The sequence below is a fragment of the Myxocyprinus asiaticus genome, chromosome 21 (assembly GCF_019703515.2).
Source record: "Myxocyprinus asiaticus isolate MX2 ecotype Aquarium Trade chromosome 21, UBuf_Myxa_2, whole genome shotgun sequence".
In the NCBI taxonomy this organism is placed as follows: domain Eukaryota; kingdom Metazoa; phylum Chordata; class Actinopteri; order Cypriniformes; family Catostomidae; genus Myxocyprinus; species Myxocyprinus asiaticus.
In genome coordinates, this window is record NC_059364.1 from 18,717,052 (window position 1) to 18,735,628 (window position 18,577).

General features: G+C 35.2%; 2 protein-coding genes across 2 annotated transcripts; one reads left to right on the plus strand and one right to left on the minus strand.

Annotated features, from left to right (window-relative positions):
• Positions 1-5,068: 5,068 nt before the first annotated feature.
• On the minus strand, positions 5,069-9,238 carry LOC127412236 (eukaryotic translation initiation factor 4E-binding protein 2-like). Its single transcript, XM_051648453.1, has 3 exons — positions 8,940-9,238; positions 7,737-7,913; positions 5,069-7,496 (listed from the first exon to the last, which is right to left on the minus strand). The coding sequence occupies exons 1-3, from the start codon at positions 9,070-9,072 to the stop codon at positions 7,465-7,467; spliced, it is 342 nt and encodes a 113-aa protein (XP_051504413.1). The 5' UTR covers positions 9,073-9,238; the 3' UTR covers positions 5,069-7,464.
• A 2,387-nt stretch (positions 9,239-11,625) lies between these two features.
• On the plus strand, positions 11,626-18,306 carry LOC127412267 (inorganic pyrophosphatase-like). Its single transcript, XM_051648495.1, has 11 exons — positions 11,626-11,792; positions 12,464-12,528; positions 13,446-13,499; positions 14,755-14,874; positions 15,360-15,446; positions 15,558-15,684; positions 15,772-15,899; positions 16,004-16,089; positions 16,480-16,555; positions 16,769-16,808; positions 16,992-18,306. Exons 1-11 carry the CDS (start codon positions 11,732-11,734, stop codon positions 17,021-17,023), a joined length of 876 nt encoding a protein of 291 aa, XP_051504455.1. The 5' UTR covers positions 11,626-11,731; the 3' UTR covers positions 17,024-18,306.
• Positions 18,307-18,577: the final 271 nt, after the last annotated feature.

Below are 18,577 nucleotides of genomic sequence, written 5' to 3' on the forward strand. Positions count from 1 at the left end.
GGGAGAAGAAGAGAAGAGAATATAATAACAAGGCTAAGGTTGGGTCATACAGGGCTGAACAGTACATTATACTTAATAGGCAAACATCCAACAGGGTTTTGTGAAGTGTGTGGAGTCAGTGAGTCGGTAGACAATGTAATTATTTAGTGTAGGAAATATAGTGGAAAGAGTGTTATAGAAAAGTTAAGCAGAAAGGGAGAACAGCTTACATTAAAGAATTTGTTAAATTCACAAATAGGAATTAATAAAAAGATCTGTAGTGATGAAATATCTATAAAGTTCTGGGCTAGTTAATTGAATATAAGGTGAAAGTTTTTTTTTTCTTCTTTTTTTATAGCATGTGGAAGCTGGAGGAAATGAACACGCAGCACCATGTGAAGCTGCAGCCCCGACGGGGTTAGGAAATTAGGTGTGAAGTAAGATAGGGTGGTGTAGGTATTTTATTTGTAAATAGAGTGTCAATGGTCCAAATGGGAGATAGGTGGCGGTAATGGGTTTGTGAACCACCGTAAAACAGCAAGAAGAAGAATAGACTCACAGACTAATCGTTCTGGCTTGTTTCTCTTCAGGACTGGTTTATAGGACGGAATGAAATACACGACATTTTGGTCAGACATACCAAGTGGAGCTCTACGAAGGGATTTATAAGCTCATTTGACTGATCCATAACAAAGGTCCAGACATTTAGTACGTCGTGTCAAACATGTCACATACTGGTAAAAGTTATAAAAAGCCTTTCCTGGTTTGCAGTTATTAAAATCAACCATAACAAGGTTCGGTGCGTCCGTTGCGATCCCTTGAAGCCATTGCACTGAGTAGCCATATCAACATTAGAATATACACAAGGGTAACAAATAACTGTGGAAACTCCCTAGGTAAATAAAAGGGTCGTCGGGATACAAACAAGAGTTCAATGTCAGGTGTGCATAATGTCTCCCTAACGACCACCGTTTTAAACCAATTTTTGTTGACATAGAGACACAAGCCTCCACCGAGTCCACGGTCACTGTGGAGTCTCTGTCCAGGCGAAAAGGTACCCCGAAACATCAATTTCCATATCTGAATAAGGATCTTGTTCTTTGAGCCATGTTTCCATTCAAGCAAGAAGACAAGTGCTGTTATATTCCGTCAGGAACTTGACATTTGCCCGAAGCTCGTCAACTTTGTTACGGAGTGATTGAAAATTAGCCAGGATGACTGTGGGAGGGGTATCAGATGTTGGACCTGTCTCTTAAGCCTCACACCCATCGGCTTGGATGACCAGCTCTGATTCCCCTCAGAAGGATCCTGCTGGATGATCTCCGCCGAGAAATCTGCCGAGGGGTCCACGATACCCACACCGGAGTTGCGCAGTAACAGGAGGAACTCATGGCTATACTGAAGAAAGGAGAAAAGAAGCCTGTCGAATTAAGATGAGTCATTGTTGCTTCTGTTTACCCGCAGAGTAGTTGAAGAAAATCAGTAGTGACGACAAAACAAGACAGGTTAAAACTAGCACACTACACAACCGCTGCAGCATGTCGCCATTGCAAGTGCCATCATCAAGTTATCATATATATATATATATATATATATTTATACATACAGTTGTGCTCAAAAGTTGTTTGGCTCCTTTTTAAATCATAATGATAACAGAAATCACCCAAATGGCCCTGATCAAAAGTTTACATACCCTTGAATGTTTGGCCTTGTTACAGACACACAAGGTGACACACACAGGTTTAAATGGCAATTAAAGGTTAATTTCCCACACCTGTGGCTTTTTAAATTGCAGTTAGTGTCTGTGTATAAATAGTCAATGAGTTTGTTAGCTCTCATGTGAATGCACTGAGCAGGCTAGATACTGAGCCATGGGGAGCAGAAAAGAACTGTCAAAAGACCTGCGTAACAAAGTAATGGAACTTTATAAAGATGGAAAAGGATATAAAAAGATATCCAAAGCCTTGAAAATGCCAGTTAGTACTGTTCAATCACTTATTAAGAAGTGGGAAATTCAGGGATCTCTTGATACCAAGCCAAGGTCAGGTAGACCAAGAAAGATTTCAGCCACAACTGCCAGAAGAATTGTTCGGGATACAAAGAAAAACCCACAGGTAACCTCAGGAGAAATACAGGCTGCTCTGGAAAAAGACAGTATGGTTGTTTCAAGGAGGACAATATGATGATACTTGAACAAAAATGAGCTGCATGGTCGAGTTGCCAGAAAGAAGCCTTTACTGCACCAATGCAGAAAATACAAAAAAGCCCAGTTACAATATGCCCAACAACACCTTGACACGCCTCACAGCCTCTGGCACATTGTAATTTGGAGTGACAAGACCAAAATAGAGCTTTATGGTCACAACCATAAGCGCTATGTTTGGAGAGGGGTCAACAAGCCCTATAGTGAAAAGAATACCATCCCCACTGTGAAGCATGGTGGTGGCTCACTGATGTGTGAGCTCTAAAGGCACGGGAAATCTTGTGAAAATTGATGGCAAGATGAATGCAGCATTTTATCAGAAAATACTGGCAGACAATTTGCATTCTTCTGCATGAAAGCAGCACATGGGACACTCTTGGACTTTCCAGCACGACAATGACCCTAAGCACAAGGCCAAGTTGACCATCCAGTGGTTACAGCAGAAAAAGGTGAAGGTTCTGGAGTGGCCATCACAGTCTCCTGACCTTAATATCATTGAGCCACTCTGGGGAGATCTCAAACGTGCGGTTCATGCAAGACGACCAAAGACTTTGCATGACCTGGAGGCATTCTGCCAAGACGAATGTGCAGCTATACCACCTGCAAGAATTTTGGGCCTTATAGACAACTATTACAAAAGAATGCACGCTGTCATTGATGCTAAAGGGGGCAATACACAGTATTAAGAACTGAGGGTATGCAGACTTTTGAACAGGGGTCATTTCATTTTTTTTTGTTGCCATGTTTTGTTTTATGATTGTGCCATTCTGTTATAACCACAGTTGAATATGAATCCTATAAGAAATAAAAGAAATGTGTTTTGCCTGCTCACTCATGTTTTCTTTAAAAATGGTACATATATTACCAATTCTCCAAGGGTATGCAAACTTTTGAGCACAACTAAACATACACGCACACACTGGCGGCCAAAGTTTGGAATAATGTACAGATTGTGCTGTTTCGGAAGGAAATTGGTACTTTAATTCACCAAAGTGTCATTCAACTGATCACAAAGTATAGTCAGGACATTATTTATGTAAAAAACAGCATCATCACTATTTGAAAAAAAGTCATTTTTGATCAAATCTAGACAGGCACCGTTTCCAGCAGCCATCACTCCAACACCTTATCCTTGAGTAATCATGCTAAATTGCTAATTTGGTACTAGAATATCACTTGCCATTATATCAAACACTATTTGGTATGTTAAATGAAACTTAACATTGTCTTGTGTGTTTGTTTTTGAGTTGCCACCGTATGCAATAGACTGGCATGTCTTAAGGTCAATTTTAGGTCAAAAATGGCAAAAAAGAAACAGCTTTCTCTGGAAACTCGTCAGTCAATCATTGTTTTGAGGAATGAAGGCTGTACAATACTTGAAATTGCCAAAAAAAAAAAAAAAAAATGAAGATTTCATACAAAGGTGTACACTACAGTCTTCAAAGACAAAGGACAACTGGCTCTAACAAGGACAGAAAGAGATGTGGAAGGCCAGATGTACAACTAAACAAGAGGATATGTACATCAGAGTCTCTAGTTTGAGAAACAGATACCTCACATGTCCTCAGCTGACAGCTTCATTGAATTCTACCCGCTCAACACCTGTTTCATGTACAGCAGTAAAGAGAAGACTCAGGGGTGCAGGCCTTATGGGAAGAATTGCAAAGAAAAAGCCACTTTTGAAACAGAAAAACAAAAAGAAAAGGTTAGAGTGGGCAAAGAAACACAGACATCGGACAACAGATAATTGGAAAAGAGTGTTATGGATCTTAACCCCATTGAGCTTTCGTGGGATCAGCTAGACTGTAAGGTGTGTGAGAAGTGCCCGACAAGGCAGCCACATCTATGGCAAGTGCTACAGGAAGCGTGGGGTGAAATGTCACCTGAGTATCTGGACAAACTGACAGCCAGAATGCCAAGGATCTGCAAAGCTGTCATTGCTGCACATGGAGGATTTTTTGATGAGAACTCTTTAAAGTAGAAATTCTGAAAAAAGGATTCAAATTGTAATAGTAATTTTTCATGTTATTAATGTCCTGACTATACATTGTGATCAGTTGAATGCCACTATGGTGAATAAAAGTACCAATTTCTTTCCATAAGAGCAAAATCTGTGCATTATTCCAAACATTTGTCCGCCAGTGTGTGTGTGTCTATGTGTGTGTGTGTGTATATATATACATATATATATATATATATATATATATATATATATATATATATATATATATATATAAAATTAACAGTGAGATTAGCTTTGCCTGTTCTGTAAATATAAAATGCATTGGGGAACGTTTGCAAGAACAGCTTTACTTTGATCACTGGCCAAGTTCTTAATGTCACTGCAACAAATGTCTTTACTAGTGCTGAAAACAGCCTCTGCTGGTGTGGAGTGGACACATAGTGTTGCCATGAGTTTCCAAGCAAACAAGCTCTCCTCCCACAAGGCATTCAAATAGTTTGTAGTTTTATCTGTACTAAGGGCCTCAAGGCACAAGGGAGGCCAGGCCTTTTCAGAAACTGTGGGAACTCCCCAATGTTCATAAAAGTTTAAAAGTTCAGTAAGTACAAATGTATAATTTTTATAAAGTTGATATTTGTGATAGTCAATCCTTGTGCTTAAGATAGAACTATATTTCACCCATAAAACATCATTGACATTAACTGTCCCAAATCGACGTAGGGAGGATAATTTTTTTTTTTTTATGTATATAGTTCCAGAACTATTTTGCCAACATAAATTTGGGAATTTGATGCATTGCACTTTTACAGTACCCCATCTAGTGGAAATATATAGTATTTCAAATCCAATAGAGTATACATGATATTTACTGTAAGCATATTAAAATGCATAAGCACTTGGCAGAGAAGATAAACAGACAGAGAGCTGATAAAGGAACTTTTATTTATCCTGCTGTAACATTGTCCACTGCCATTGGCATTTCATTGAAATTAAACTGAACAGGGTTTCGAAGAAAGAAAATATTGTTTCAGATTTCTACCGCATTAGATAAAACATTTCCATCCAAAATCCCATCTAACAGAACTAAATGCATTTCTGATTCTTGAGAAAAGTATGAATCAAATCTAAGCAGCACCAATCATTTTAAAAATCTAACTTTTATATTTCAGAGTTGAAACAAGCTGGGATTTGACAACTCAAAATCTATTACAAAAGGACAGAAAATATCAAAAGTTCCCTTTCCTTTATCATTACTAAATGTGACTTTTAAGTCTGACAATTATTTAAACCGGACATGAAAACGTGCAATGTGTTCTTACAGATTTAAATTCAATTTATGACCAGTATTGAATATTTGATAGAAACTGATTAAAGGCAAACCTAAACTGCATTTATATTATTTTTAAGTCAACCAACCCATTAGTTAATTACAAACATTACACTGCTATATGCCCAAACCTTTCCATCTATGTAAGAAAGTAAATGATAATAAATGTTTTTCAAAAATGTAAATGTTTTCTAGTAAAACATAGCAATATCTTGATCTTATTCTCAACCTAATAACGGGGAAGAATAATATAAGGAAATTAATTGATCCCGTTTAAAATTATGAAAGCAAACTGTATTTGACACAGCTGCACAGCTCAGTAAAGTAAGGCATGGATATGGAGACTAAACACAAGAGATCACCGTGAGAGGAAAACAAAAACCTTTCTGAGATTACAAGAATAGCTGAAGCACAGAAAGGGACAATTAAAGTCATGAGAATAAGTTTTATCCTCTTTTAAGTCACTTTGTTTGGATAATATCTTTGTTTCATTCTCATTTAATATTAATAAAACCGTCTCACCTTCCAGAAGATTTGGCATCTCAAAAAATGAGATAATGATTCTGACATGTGAACTAAAGTTTAAGAAGCAGATCAGAACAATATGCATAGAAGAGCATTGGAAAGATTCATTTCAAGTTTTCAAGATTTTTGATCTGAATCAAAATATTAATGTGTGGTCACTACAAAACTATCCATCTTTGAAAAGGATCTTTAAACCTTTACATTGTGTGGTTGTAAGACAGACAATAGTAAAATGACCAAACAAGACTTCAGTGCTTTCCTACCTCTGATTTTTGATTATCAAGGTTTGTAAAAACTGTCGTAACTGGAAAGTAACAGTAGATGTCATAGCTGATATTAATGTTAAATATTCTCCATGCTACTTCTCCCTTGAAAGGAGCAGCAAGAGGTGTACTTGTTAGGTATATAGCGCAAGTGCTTCCTGAGACCAGCTCTCTTTGTCATCGTGTTTCATAAAGTATATTAAACCCTTTATCCAGTCCAACGGCATTAGGTATTGTCTACCTTTGACCAGAGGACATATTTAACAGTGACTACAGGGCTGATGTTGATGCTTCAAGTATCACAAGATCTAACTCACAACGCAAAGGTAGGAATAAACCATACTGTTAGCAGGATGAATCTGAACCTTTAAAACATTCTGTCTGAAGTAACAGTCTGGTCATTCAAAATTGGGATCAGATGTTATGAGCTCACTTAAAATTTACCATTACATTTTCAGGAGAAAGGAAATTAGAAGTATATGGACTTAAATGCTCATTTCAGGGTAGTTCTAAATAAAACTAGACAATTTGTTTGGCATCATAATTCAGTATAAAGTCAAATGATTGATTAAGGTCTGTGGGTCACGTTTCTATAAACCTATTCTTCTGAGCTGAACAAATACCTGAAAATCTTGAAAATATCTGAATGTTTAACTGATACAAAAGACTTGGAATAAAAGTAGAATTATCCTTATTTTTAAACCAAAATTACGATAGTCCTGCTGCTCTATTTTTCAGCTTTTGGATGGGAACAGGTAAATATTACATTTGCTCATGAACAAAATAGACTGCATTAAAGGCCTTTGAAAGGAATCAATTGGAACAGTGTACTCTAAAAACAATTCAGAACTATCAGAAGTGAATCTCTGATGGCTAATCGGTTTATGAAGTCTATTACAGTGAATTGGCAATATGTCTGGGCACTTACAATACATAATTTTTCCCTTGCTCTGTGACTAAGAAATTATAGCTTATGGTAGCCCTGAAACCTAAACAAATAGTTAGGACTCAAAACTCAAAAGTTAGCTTTCAGGGCTCCAGCAGCCCCACTGGGCAAACTTTACTCATTTATCCCCTTGATTATGCAGCACCCAGCAGCTAGTGAGAGTTAAAGGAGAGGGCTCACAACATTGGTTTCTACTAGCCAAGCCTCTGGTACACAGGTACCAGGTAATTAATCATTCTTCACACTGGTTCCTCTTCTTTAGATGTCCATCTCAAACTGAGCGTCTTCACCTGTGACACAAAAAAATCTCTAGTGAGGGGAATAACATTTCAAATGCATATGCAACATGCATTATCACTACTAAACTAAGAGAGAAAGTCATAATGCTAACTGTATGATTCTAGCAATTACTAGTCTAAACCTCTGACAAGACCTATTTGTTTTACTGTTTGTGTACAAAAGAAGAGAGATTGCAAAACAGGGAGGTTCCAGTGGAAACATTTCCAGTTACGTAGGTTTTTAAGACTAACCTTGCCCTGGCTTGGCATCATGGTTGTTGATGTTTTTAGCTTCAATCCTCTTGTTTTCATTCAGGATGTTTCTGCTTGTCACTCCTGGGATAACCGGCAGGTGTGCTGGAGGGGTCTGGGCAATAGGTGAGTTACGCCGGTCTAACAGGAACTTGCGATCATAGATTATTCGGGTACCTGCATTTACAAAACAAATAATCAACTAGTCAGTCTGTCAGGTCTGCATACTGTTACAATACAGTTTATTACATAATTATCTCTATGACATAAACAGGATCATAGACCAGAGGTTTTCAAACTGGGGTCCTGAGACCTCCAAGGGTGCTAGGGTCTGTGGAAAAAAAATGAATATATAAAAGTGTAAAAATGTAAAAAAAATAAATTAAATAAAATAAAATGAAATGAAAATGTTTCGTTCTGCTTTCTAAAGACTGGCTGGAAATCATGAGATTAATTATGATTATTTTATTCTATTGAAAGCCCTAGTTTTTAACTGTTAGAAAAAAAAGAAAAAAAATCTGCATATAGGTTTGTGGTAAAAATATTTATTGAACCTTTAGCAGTTCCCTTGAGCTTGCTCACTGGCTGTTGTTAGGCCGTATTCTCAGTAAAGCTGCTTTGGAATAATATTTAATGTAAAAGTGCTATAAAAATACATATGAATTTAATTGAAAAAGTTTCCCTTAAGGCTTCTATACAAACATTAATAGTGAAAAAAAGATAGTAAGGAAAAAAACACTAAACTTATTACAAAATAAATATACTGGGGTGTTTATATATATATTTTAAACAGGGATCCCTCGCAAGCAAGGTGATAATCACATTTGGTGGTCCTAGGCATCGTAAAGTTTAAAAACCCTTTCATAGACAATCCTAATGAAATCCTAAAGCAATCTGGCTCTTAATTATGATCATCCCTTCAAAGTTCAAGAAGAAAAATGGGTGAGATAAACTCAAGACATTTTCATGACTTTAAAATCACAAAGATAACTAATGTGATTAATATGACTGATCACAACTTCCAAGAAAATACTGCTTTTAGCAATACAAACAGTAGTTCTGTTGATCCGATACAAAGACAAAGCATAACCATGGTTAGGGCTTCCTGCCGACAACAGGCCAACCTCTACAATTAGACTGTCTCCATCTCCTACAAGCAGAAATCAGCTGGGACATGGAACACAGGTCTCAGGCGTGAATTACCTCCCGGGGTGGTCGAAAATAAAGTGCCTCCAGGAGTGGTGCAGTAGTCGTGAGGTAGCTGCGTTGAGTCGTTGATCAGCACCGTCCTGGTCGGGATGGCCCTGCTCTCACTAAACTGACGACTGGACGACATTGCACTTTCTTCGGAGGTGCTAACTAGAGTCGAGCGGTGGAAGGTGAAACCTCGGGCCCTTTCCCCTCGTTTCTTATTGCTTTCCCAAGGCTTTCTTGACGTTCAGCTCGTGCTCCCAGCCGTAAGCACCAACCCCTCCCTCCGCCAGGCACAGGAAGCGAAGAGCGCTGCGAGGATGTGACATCAGGTAGAATGGCGTCATACGCACTTTATTATACAATTATTATAAAATGTCTTGAATTTATAAATAATAACAAGAATAACACGTTTCTAAAATATTATGACCTTGTTTTTCTTTTCTTTTTTATTGACATTTGTATACGGATATACAGTATACCTTTTTTATTTCTGGTTGAGATTTTTTTATTTAAATGTTTATACTGATCTCTCTCTCTCTCTCTCTCTCTCTCTCTCTCTCTATACAGTGTTGGGGAGTAACAGAATACATGTAACAGAATTACGTATTTAAAATACAAAATATAAGTAACTGTATTCCACTGCAGTTACAATTTAAATCATTGATATTTAGAATACAGTTACATTCAAAATGTATTTTGATTACTGAAGAGATTACTTTGTATTTTATTGTCAATTGTTTCATTTAATATTTAGTTCTTTCAGATGGAAAACATTTATACATATAAATGATGCAATCCAAAGTGCATTTGAACAGCAGTGAAACACTTTCTTATGATGTGTTACATTCATACGAGCAGACAGAGAAGTAAGTTAGAAGTAAGTTTGGAGCAGAAGAAATAGAAATAAACCTTGTGTAAATTGTCAGCTTTATGCTAAGCTAAAATGCTATTTCTAGCCATTTTACATGCACGTTACCAGGCACGATCATATTTTTTTTTATCAAGAAAATTCACGTTTGATCATAATTTCTTTTTTCTAGCAAGACCTTTGATATTAGAGCAAAAATCGTATTCTTGATAATAATTTTTGTATTGTTTTCCTGTAAAAATATCTAAATATCCTTAAAACAAGATCAATTTGATTAATCTTGTTTTAGAAACAACACTGCATAAGATATTTAGGTTTTTCAGAGAGTTTGTATAGTCAAAACAAGTGAAAAAAAATCTACCAGTGCTGAAGAAGTAATCCAAAGTATTTAGAATGTTACTGACCTTGAGTAATCTAATGGAATACGTTACAAATATATATATATATATATATATATATATATATATATATATATATATATATATATATATATATATATATATATATATTCGATGTATTGCTATCTGTTCTCTCTGTTTGTGTTATATGCAATAATTAGTAATAAAAAATTGTTTTGGAGGTTTTCAATTGAAGAAATGTAATGCACATGAAACTGAGCAGTATTTAAAAACACTCTCTGTGTCTTTAAACAAAGAAGTGGGGAAAGTGCTTGTTTGTTGTGCTTGAAGATTTTTAGTTGACATTTTTCATTTATTACTATTTGTTATTGTTTCTAATATGTGTATTTATTTATTTTAGTTTATATATATATTTTAATTTATTTCAACCCCTGTGCCTTTAGATATTTCTTCTGTTGATTTTTATGGTGTTCTGCCACACTATAATTACATTTGTTCAATGCTGAATAAAAATAAATAAATATGCAAAGCCTGTGCTTCCTTTTAAATTATTTTTGTAAGTGCTAATGCATAATGTTTATTTGGTGCTTTTCTCTTCCTTTCCTTTCCTAATGTACATTATTTAATGTAAGTTTGCATACTTATAGGCCTATATTTTCTGTTATATATGGTAAAACATAAATTAATAATATAAAATACCTGAAGAAAGCTAAAAAAAAGAAATGTAATTTACAGTTTATTAAATTATATTGATATTGATTACCGATTGACTGCTTTTTATTGGAAACCCTCTAATTGCATGCCTTGTTTTAGTCTTATGTACCTGTTTACAGTGTAATTATCAATAATGTATGTTCTTTTCTTTTGAATTAACTTCAGATCTATTTCCTGTCATTTTATTTAGTTAGGAACCATGTGGAAATGGTAATTGTTACTGAAATGCTCCTTAATCAATCATTTAATAAATGTGTCAAAAAATAAATAAAAAATAAAAATAAATAAATTTAATGTATTTAATGTGCAAAATAAATTAACATGGCACATTATAGTTTTTTATATGTGACTTATAAGGCTGCACAAACACCACATTGAGAAACACCACATTCCATGTATTGTAAATGAACTGATAAGCATAAAAATAGAGTAACATGAAATTCTGAAATTATCTTTTGATATCATCTTAAAATAATTTTAGAGAGACATTTGTATAATAATAGCTTACTCATTGCTAGAGTAATATGATATGTCAATATACAACACAAAACTGTGCAATGATGGTGGTTTTGAATACAGTTTAAGCAGTGATATTAAAATATTATTTTTATTGCATTGCCCATTTACTTCAAATCTCTCAGTAAATACACTTGGCCGAGGCCATTTAAGTCTTTAGTGCAACAAGGTGTCTTTTGCGCATGCGTGAGCTCCACCAGAACGTAGCTGCTTAAATTCTACACAGCCTACCGGAATCAATACGCATCAGAGTAGGTGGCGGAAATGCACCAAAAGCTGGTTTGACAACCGCCATAAATCCAAAGAAGAAGAAGAAGGAATCAATACACAACAGAGCGCACAACATGAGCTTCACCACTGAAGAAAGAGGAAACCCTAACACCTTGAGCTACAGGGTGTTTTTCAGTAAGTATTAATTGTAATCTTCAGTGTTTTGTTGAAGAGAAGTTTTATAAGGGCTGTTCATTGAATCGAGATGAAAGGGGTTGGCTCGCAAGTCCCAAGTGTCACTTTTCCTTTCCATTCATTTGCTAAAGCTTTACCAAAGGAACCGTACATTTGAAAGATTTACGATGTAAATAGAATTTGGTTATTCGGCCCAGGCTGCTGTTGAGAAATGTGGCTAATAAACGGTAACATTTATTTAATGCTCTTCTAGCTTAAAATGAAATAAAGCTGTCATGCCTGTTACACTGTACAAACTTGAAGTGGCACGTTAACTACAGAGATAGTTTTTTGTATTATTATTAACCTAAAAGTGCAACATCGGTCAAACGATATTATTTTGCATAGCTGGTATTACCAAAAGCCCATTTGAAACGTGTAAAGGACGGGCTAATGCAAACACAGCGTCACCCATTGCATCGTTCAGTACTGACAACGTTGCTTTCACAGTATAATTTTCTGTTTTAACTCTATTTCTAATATTATTATTGAATCACATTATCTAAAATAATAATTTTTATATTTTTTTTTTAAATTTTTTATTTTTGTTTTTGCAACCTGTGAGTAGACATTTCACTTTAGTAGGCTAATAGCATGACATAACCTGTTCCCTTTTTTATGTATATATACAGAGAATTCAGATGGAAAGTACATTTCACCATTCCATGACATACCTATGTATGCAGATGAAGCTCAGGTACAGTATATCCATTTACAGTATTTTAATTTCCCTTCGCCAGGTCATCAGTCATGATATGGGAAACCTTTGGCAGTGAATGCCATTTCACAATCCAGCACAGTGTCTATCAGTTCTTTATCGGGTTTACCTAATGGGTGAAGGAAATTTTGAGAGTGGAATGATCTTTAAACTTTCAACATAGTGTCATCTTAAATCATTCAATACTTTGGACTGCTCTTATCTTACATGTGTATAACGTTCTCATTAATCAGTCTTTTTGGTAATATGAATGCTCGTTTATTATGGTTTTAATATTTTCCCTGAGGTCCACTGATAATGTTAGAATTTTGTATTTTATTTTTTCACCAAAACAGTCTTAATTTAGTAATACATGATCATTTCCCACCCTGTCTCTGGGCCTCTGTCTGAAATGCTCAGTTTTGACCAAAGCGCCTCCTTGAAACTTCAACGTAAACGACCACTGTTATGACTGGCTTACATCGTGCAGCCCCTCAAATACAGCCATATTTGAAACTCAATCGGAAGAAAATGAACCAGCTCCACCACAATAAAAAAACTACAAAAAACTGGAGAGGCAAAGGGTGTGATGATTTTAAGTAGGCATTGATGTTGTTTCTGTAGAGGTGGTCATGAATTAATGGGCTCCCTAGTGACGTAGGGTAGTGGTGGAAGTAGAGAACGAGGCGTTTTTGCTGCTTGGTTTTAATAAATGCTTTTATTGCATTAGGGATTGAGTTTTGAGTTCTGAAATGTACAGTAAGTTTTTATATTAGAAAGACCTCTTATATGTCAAAATATCAAGAAAATGTGATTCCTAATGACATGACCCCTTTAAAATGATATAGGAGCAAAATTGAATCTCACATTGAGACACTTTCTTAAGCAACACATTCTGCTTTTTATTTTCTCTGCAGAACATTTTCCACATGGTTGTTGAGGTACCAAGATGGACAAATGCAAAAATGGAGGTATGAGCAACCGGGATTCAACAGATTGCATGAAATCTCATTTGTTTTTTAAATACATACACTACTTGCAATATAATTGAATAGAATGGAGGACATTGTTATGGGAGATTACAAAGTATATTTTATTTGCACACCTGAACATGAATAGGTACAATACAGCTACCCATACTGTGTAATGCACCCGTACACCAATTTAAATACAAGACATTTAACCTACATTTGAGATGGGCTGTGTATTGACATTCAAGCAAAAAATTATTAAACAGACTGTTGGTGTCTGCAGGAAGGTTATGTATATAATAATATAAATAGTGCTTTTAATCGATAATTTTTTATTAATCACATATGTTTTTGCAGTTAATCGCAATAAATCTAAAAATTTTAGTGTTGAAATTTGACACTATATATACTTGTTTTCCTGTCAAAATGCATTTATTTCCATCTTAGTAAATAAATAAATAATAACAAAATAATGCTTTATCAAGATTTTCCAAACAAAGAGTTACACAGTATTAAGACAGAAATGCACTAAAATATCACCAATTCAAGTAACATTAAATGTTTCCCAAAGTCTAAGTGTGAGTTTGACTAACTGAAAGAACTAGTCTCCCCATATGTTGCATATTCATTGCAGTGGGCATTTAATCTCTTAAACTCTCATCCTCCACAAATATAATCTTCCGGTAGACTGTGACTATCCGCTTTCCTACAGTAATTTTGAAGCAGCGTTCATGATTCACATCAGGGTGTCAGTGCCACTTTGTACTCCACGTGAGAAGCATTTGGAGACAAAAATATCTCATTCTACGTTTTGCTGATAGTTAAGACTTGACGTGCTTTTGTGGTAATTAAAATGTGCCTTACATAGGCTGAAAAATACTTGATTTCTATCACAAGTCCCATCTGGGCTTGTTTTGTACATCAAATGGCATTAAGAGGTCATTCCTCCATCGTTTTATAAATGACACAGAAGCACTGTTGTGTGTGTGTGTGTGTGTGTGTGTGTGTGTAATGTGAAGTGTGCGTCAGTGTAATGACTCTAGGCAGACATCGACACATTACAAAGGTCCCGCCCTTCAAAAAATTGTTTATGCTGTATAAACGGTAAATGTGTTAATCGCAATTAAGAAAACTTAACGCGTTGAACTTTTTATTTAATAGCATGTGTTAACGTATTAATTCTGACAGCTCTAAATATAACGTAATGTATAATTATGTATGTATTTAATGTAGTGTATTATGGTTTACTTTTCAGATTGCTACAAAAGACCCTCTGAACCCAATTAAGCAAGATGTGAAGAAGGGCAATTTGCGCTATGTGGCAAATGTTTTCCCACATAAAGGCTACATTTGGAATTATGGAGCAATTCCTCAAGTAAGCAAAATAAATCAGCATAGTATTTGAATATTTGTACATTGAACTTAAGGTCTAAAACAGACTGAGGATTTTAGTACAGACTGTCATCTTCAGTTTCTGGAAGCATAGTTATAAGTGTGTTATAAGTGTGTTGTATATGAAATGTAGACAGATGTATTGTTAAAAACCTAGAAAAGAAAACCCTGAAAATACATGCATTCAATCTTTACGATCACTTTTTTTTTTTTTTTTTACTGAATAAAGGCCTTGCCTTCACGTCTTATTAATGACTTGTTCATTTGTAAATACAATTATGCAGATTTTCTTTCATTTCATGTGAAGTAAATTTCTCCTACAGAGTAAAAGGAAGATAATCTAGTTCCTTGAGTGTCATTGGTGGAGACAGTTAGCATCTCAACTGAGAATGTGATGTGAATTGCAGGTGCCATTGTGCCATTTTTCATACCTTTGTAAACCATTCATCATGAAATCTTTTCTGACAGACTTGGGAAGACCCTGGGCACAAAGACAATGACACAGGGTGTTGTGGTGACAATGACCCAGTTGATGTCTGTGAAATTGGTAGCAAGGTAATGATAAATTGTTTCTATTTCTGTGAAATAGCACCTCATTTATAATAAGTAAGTTGACCCTTGCAGTTATTTTTTATTGAATAAACCCTATAATGCTTGATCTTTCAGGTGTGCTCTCGTGGTGATGTTATCAAAGTGAAAGTCCTGGGTGTTTTAGCAATGATTGATGAAGGCGAAACTGATTGGAAAGTCATCGCAATCAATGTCGATGACTCTGAGGCAAAGGACTTGAACAGTAAGTATTTAAGGAAACTCGTTGCTTTCCATTTTACTCAGAAGGACACATGCATGATTGCTGTCATTTCTCTTATGTGACAAATAGACATTAGTGATGTAAGGCGACTCAAGCCAGGCTACCTTGAGGCCACAGTGGATTGGTTTAGGAGGTACAAGGTACCTGATGGGAAACCTGAAAACCAGTTTGCATTCAATGGAGAGTTTGAAGACAAGGTTTGTAAGTTCAGTTAATTCTTCTAATAAATGAAAGTTCTTTTGAACACATTTCTAATATTCAACTTAACATAACTGTAAATATGCTGCCACATTTATTCCAGGACTTTGCCATTGAGACAATCAAAGCCACCCATGGCTACTGGAAAGAACTTGTCTCACATCATACCAATGCTGGAGAACTAAACTGGTAAGGGAATGTTTTCAGCAGTCTTTATGATGATTATGAACATTAAAGAAAGTAGCGCAAAATCTACATTTGTTTGCTCATTTTGCAAAGGGATTTAATATCAGCCCTGACATTTCCACTTTCATTCACAATCAATACAGATAACCTATAGAGGTGTAGACAACTAATCTATGAAACATTTAGTTTGCCTGAGAGAACCAGTAATGGATTGAGTATTTAAAGTATTGTTTTGCAACAAACATTTATTCTTGTACTCAATTTTTTCAAAAGTCAAAAAAAGGTATTGGTCACTTTTCAAATGGCAGTATCTTACGCTCTTTTTGTGGAAGCAGCATTTTTTTCCTTCACTAATCAAGAAGTCATATTGCTTTTTTCTCTTTCACTGTGCAGCAAGAATACGTGTGTCTCAGAGGGAGATAGTCCGTTCTACTGTTCAGCAGATGAAGCCAAAGCAGTTGTTGATGGAGTAAGAACTTTCTTTTTGCTTTGTATTGCCAGGATTTTATTCCCTGTTTGATAACGTGTATAAGGCACCACTATAAATTGTGTTTATAGTGGTCCCTTATGTCAATTAAGACTTCACTAGTGTGGTAAATGAAACACATTTTGACAGAGTGGTCCTTATATTTGATTAACACTCCACATAAAATGACAAAATATCTATTTTTTTTCTTTTCAGTCATGCCCGTGTGGAGATGCCAGTCCAATTCCTAGCTCAGGTTTGATTTGGACCTTTTTTGCACTTAAACAGCATATCTCATATCGGACGTTTTATAAAAGCCTCAACAATATTTGAGTTTAAATATTTGTACTGTTGGGTATACTTTCACTTAAAATTTTGACAAGACATGATATTTACATTTTATAATTTTTTATTTTTTATTTATTTATTTTATTTACAGTTGACAAATGGTTCTACTATGCGAAGAACTGAACAATACAACACTGTGGATGGACCAGTCTGGTCACATGTCTAGAATATGTATGTCAATATCTGTGTAGAATAATGGATGTTTTAGAAAACATGTTTACATAAGACTTTTCCTGGGGCATGAATCTTACACTAACATTATGAGGAGTTAACTAATGTCTTGCTAAGTTAAGTTTTGTATTTGATTAAGGTATTAGATATTCTGTGGAACAGATAATAATGTTAGCAAACAGTCTGGTCAAACTCAGGTACTGTAGAATTATGAACAATTGCTTTAATAAAACTTTTCTGATATGATACTGCTGTTATCAAATACTGCTTTGTTTAAGGTGCCCTCACTAAAAATGTTTTACTCCTATAGAAATGAATTGTAATTGTAAAATATATGTTTAAAATCATGACCACTCACATGAAATGAAGACTTCAGTCATATCTGTAACACTATAAAAGCTGTTTTATTTTACATGAAGAGGGTCCCCTCATGGGGGCTGCCATGTTAGAATCACATGACCAGTGCAACACTACTTGCTTAATCTAAGTATCCGCCCTGTTATTAGACACTTTCACTCAAGGATTAAATTAATCATAGCTGACTGTGTATAGTACATTTCTACAGTGGCATCTGAAACTTAAAACCATTGATTTTGAATAATGCTGCATCCAAGACACTAGGTGTCAGTGTAGGTCCAAGATGACACAAACAAAGAGCTAATGAGTGCACCTTTATTTACTCGTCCTCGTGATGTTTAAACCCATATGACTTTGTTTCTTCTGCGGAACACAAAGGGAGATATTTTCAAGGATGTTCCGTTCATTGATTTCAATATAATAGCAGTTGACAGTGCTTCACTTTAAAGCTAAAAGAGCACCAAAAGTGTTCTAAAAGTACTCCATGCGACCTGTGCGTCATTTACCATGTCTTCTAAAGGCTTTGTCTAATAAGCAGATGAAAATTTAAGTAATTATTCAGTTTCAAATCAAATCATTGATCAACTCCTGTAAACAGCACAGATCACATATGGTGACAACAATCAATAACATCAAACCTCACTGATTCTCAGTCGCTGTCAACTTTGTATTGACATCAGCGAAACATCCATTTATTATGTCTCATTTTGTGTTTCACAGAAGAAAGTCACTGGTTTGGAATGACATGAGGGTGAGTAAATGATGACAGAATTTTCATTTTTGGGTTAACTATTTCTTTAATGTCTTTGTATAGCTCCTCCTACTATACTAATAAAAAATTAGACTAGTAAATTTTTTTTTTTTACCTTTATAAAACAATATTAATAATTTATTATATGCAATATTTAAAAATATTATTGACAAACAAGAGTGAGCTGTTTCATTATGCATAGTGACAAAAAAAACAAAAAAAAAAACAAAAAAAAAAAAACATTCTCCAACTTTCTACAGTCCTCTAGGGCTGCTGCCTCAAAACACACCTGTCGTGTATAGTCAGGTTCATTGTTAACCGCACAGTTGCAGTTTCGCTGCTGTTGTACTCTACGATATTAATGTTAAAGCTGTCAGGCCCCTTTAGTTGTTCACTGC

What these genes read in the sequence shown, in the direction of transcription:
- LOC127412236 (XM_051648453.1), bottom strand. Translation starts at nt 9,072, where the DNA reads ATGTCGTCCAGTCGTCAGTTTAGTGAGAGCAGGGCCATCCCGACCAGG. An exon ending in ATTTTCGACCACCCCGGGAG is followed by an intron (nt 7,914 to 8,939) that starts GTAATTCACGCC and finishes TTGTAAATGCAG; the next exon opens with GTACCCGAATAATCTATGAT. An exon ending in TGATGCCAAGCCAGGGCAAG is followed by an intron (nt 7,497 to 7,736) that starts GTTAGTCTTAAA and finishes TTTGTGTCACAG; the next exon opens with GTGAAGACGCTCAGTTTGAG.
- LOC127412267 (XM_051648495.1), top strand. Translation starts at nt 11,732, where the DNA reads ATGAGCTTCACCACTGAAGAAAGAGGAAACCCTAACACCTTGAGCTAC. An exon ending in GGACAAATGCAAAAATGGAG is followed by an intron (nt 13,500 to 14,754) that starts GTATGAGCAACC and finishes TTTACTTTTCAG; the next exon opens with ATTGCTACAAAAGACCCTCT. An exon ending in CAGTCCAATTCCTAGCTCAG is followed by an intron (nt 16,809 to 16,991) that starts GTTTGATTTGGA and finishes TTTTATTTACAG; the next exon opens with TTGACAAATGGTTCTACTAT.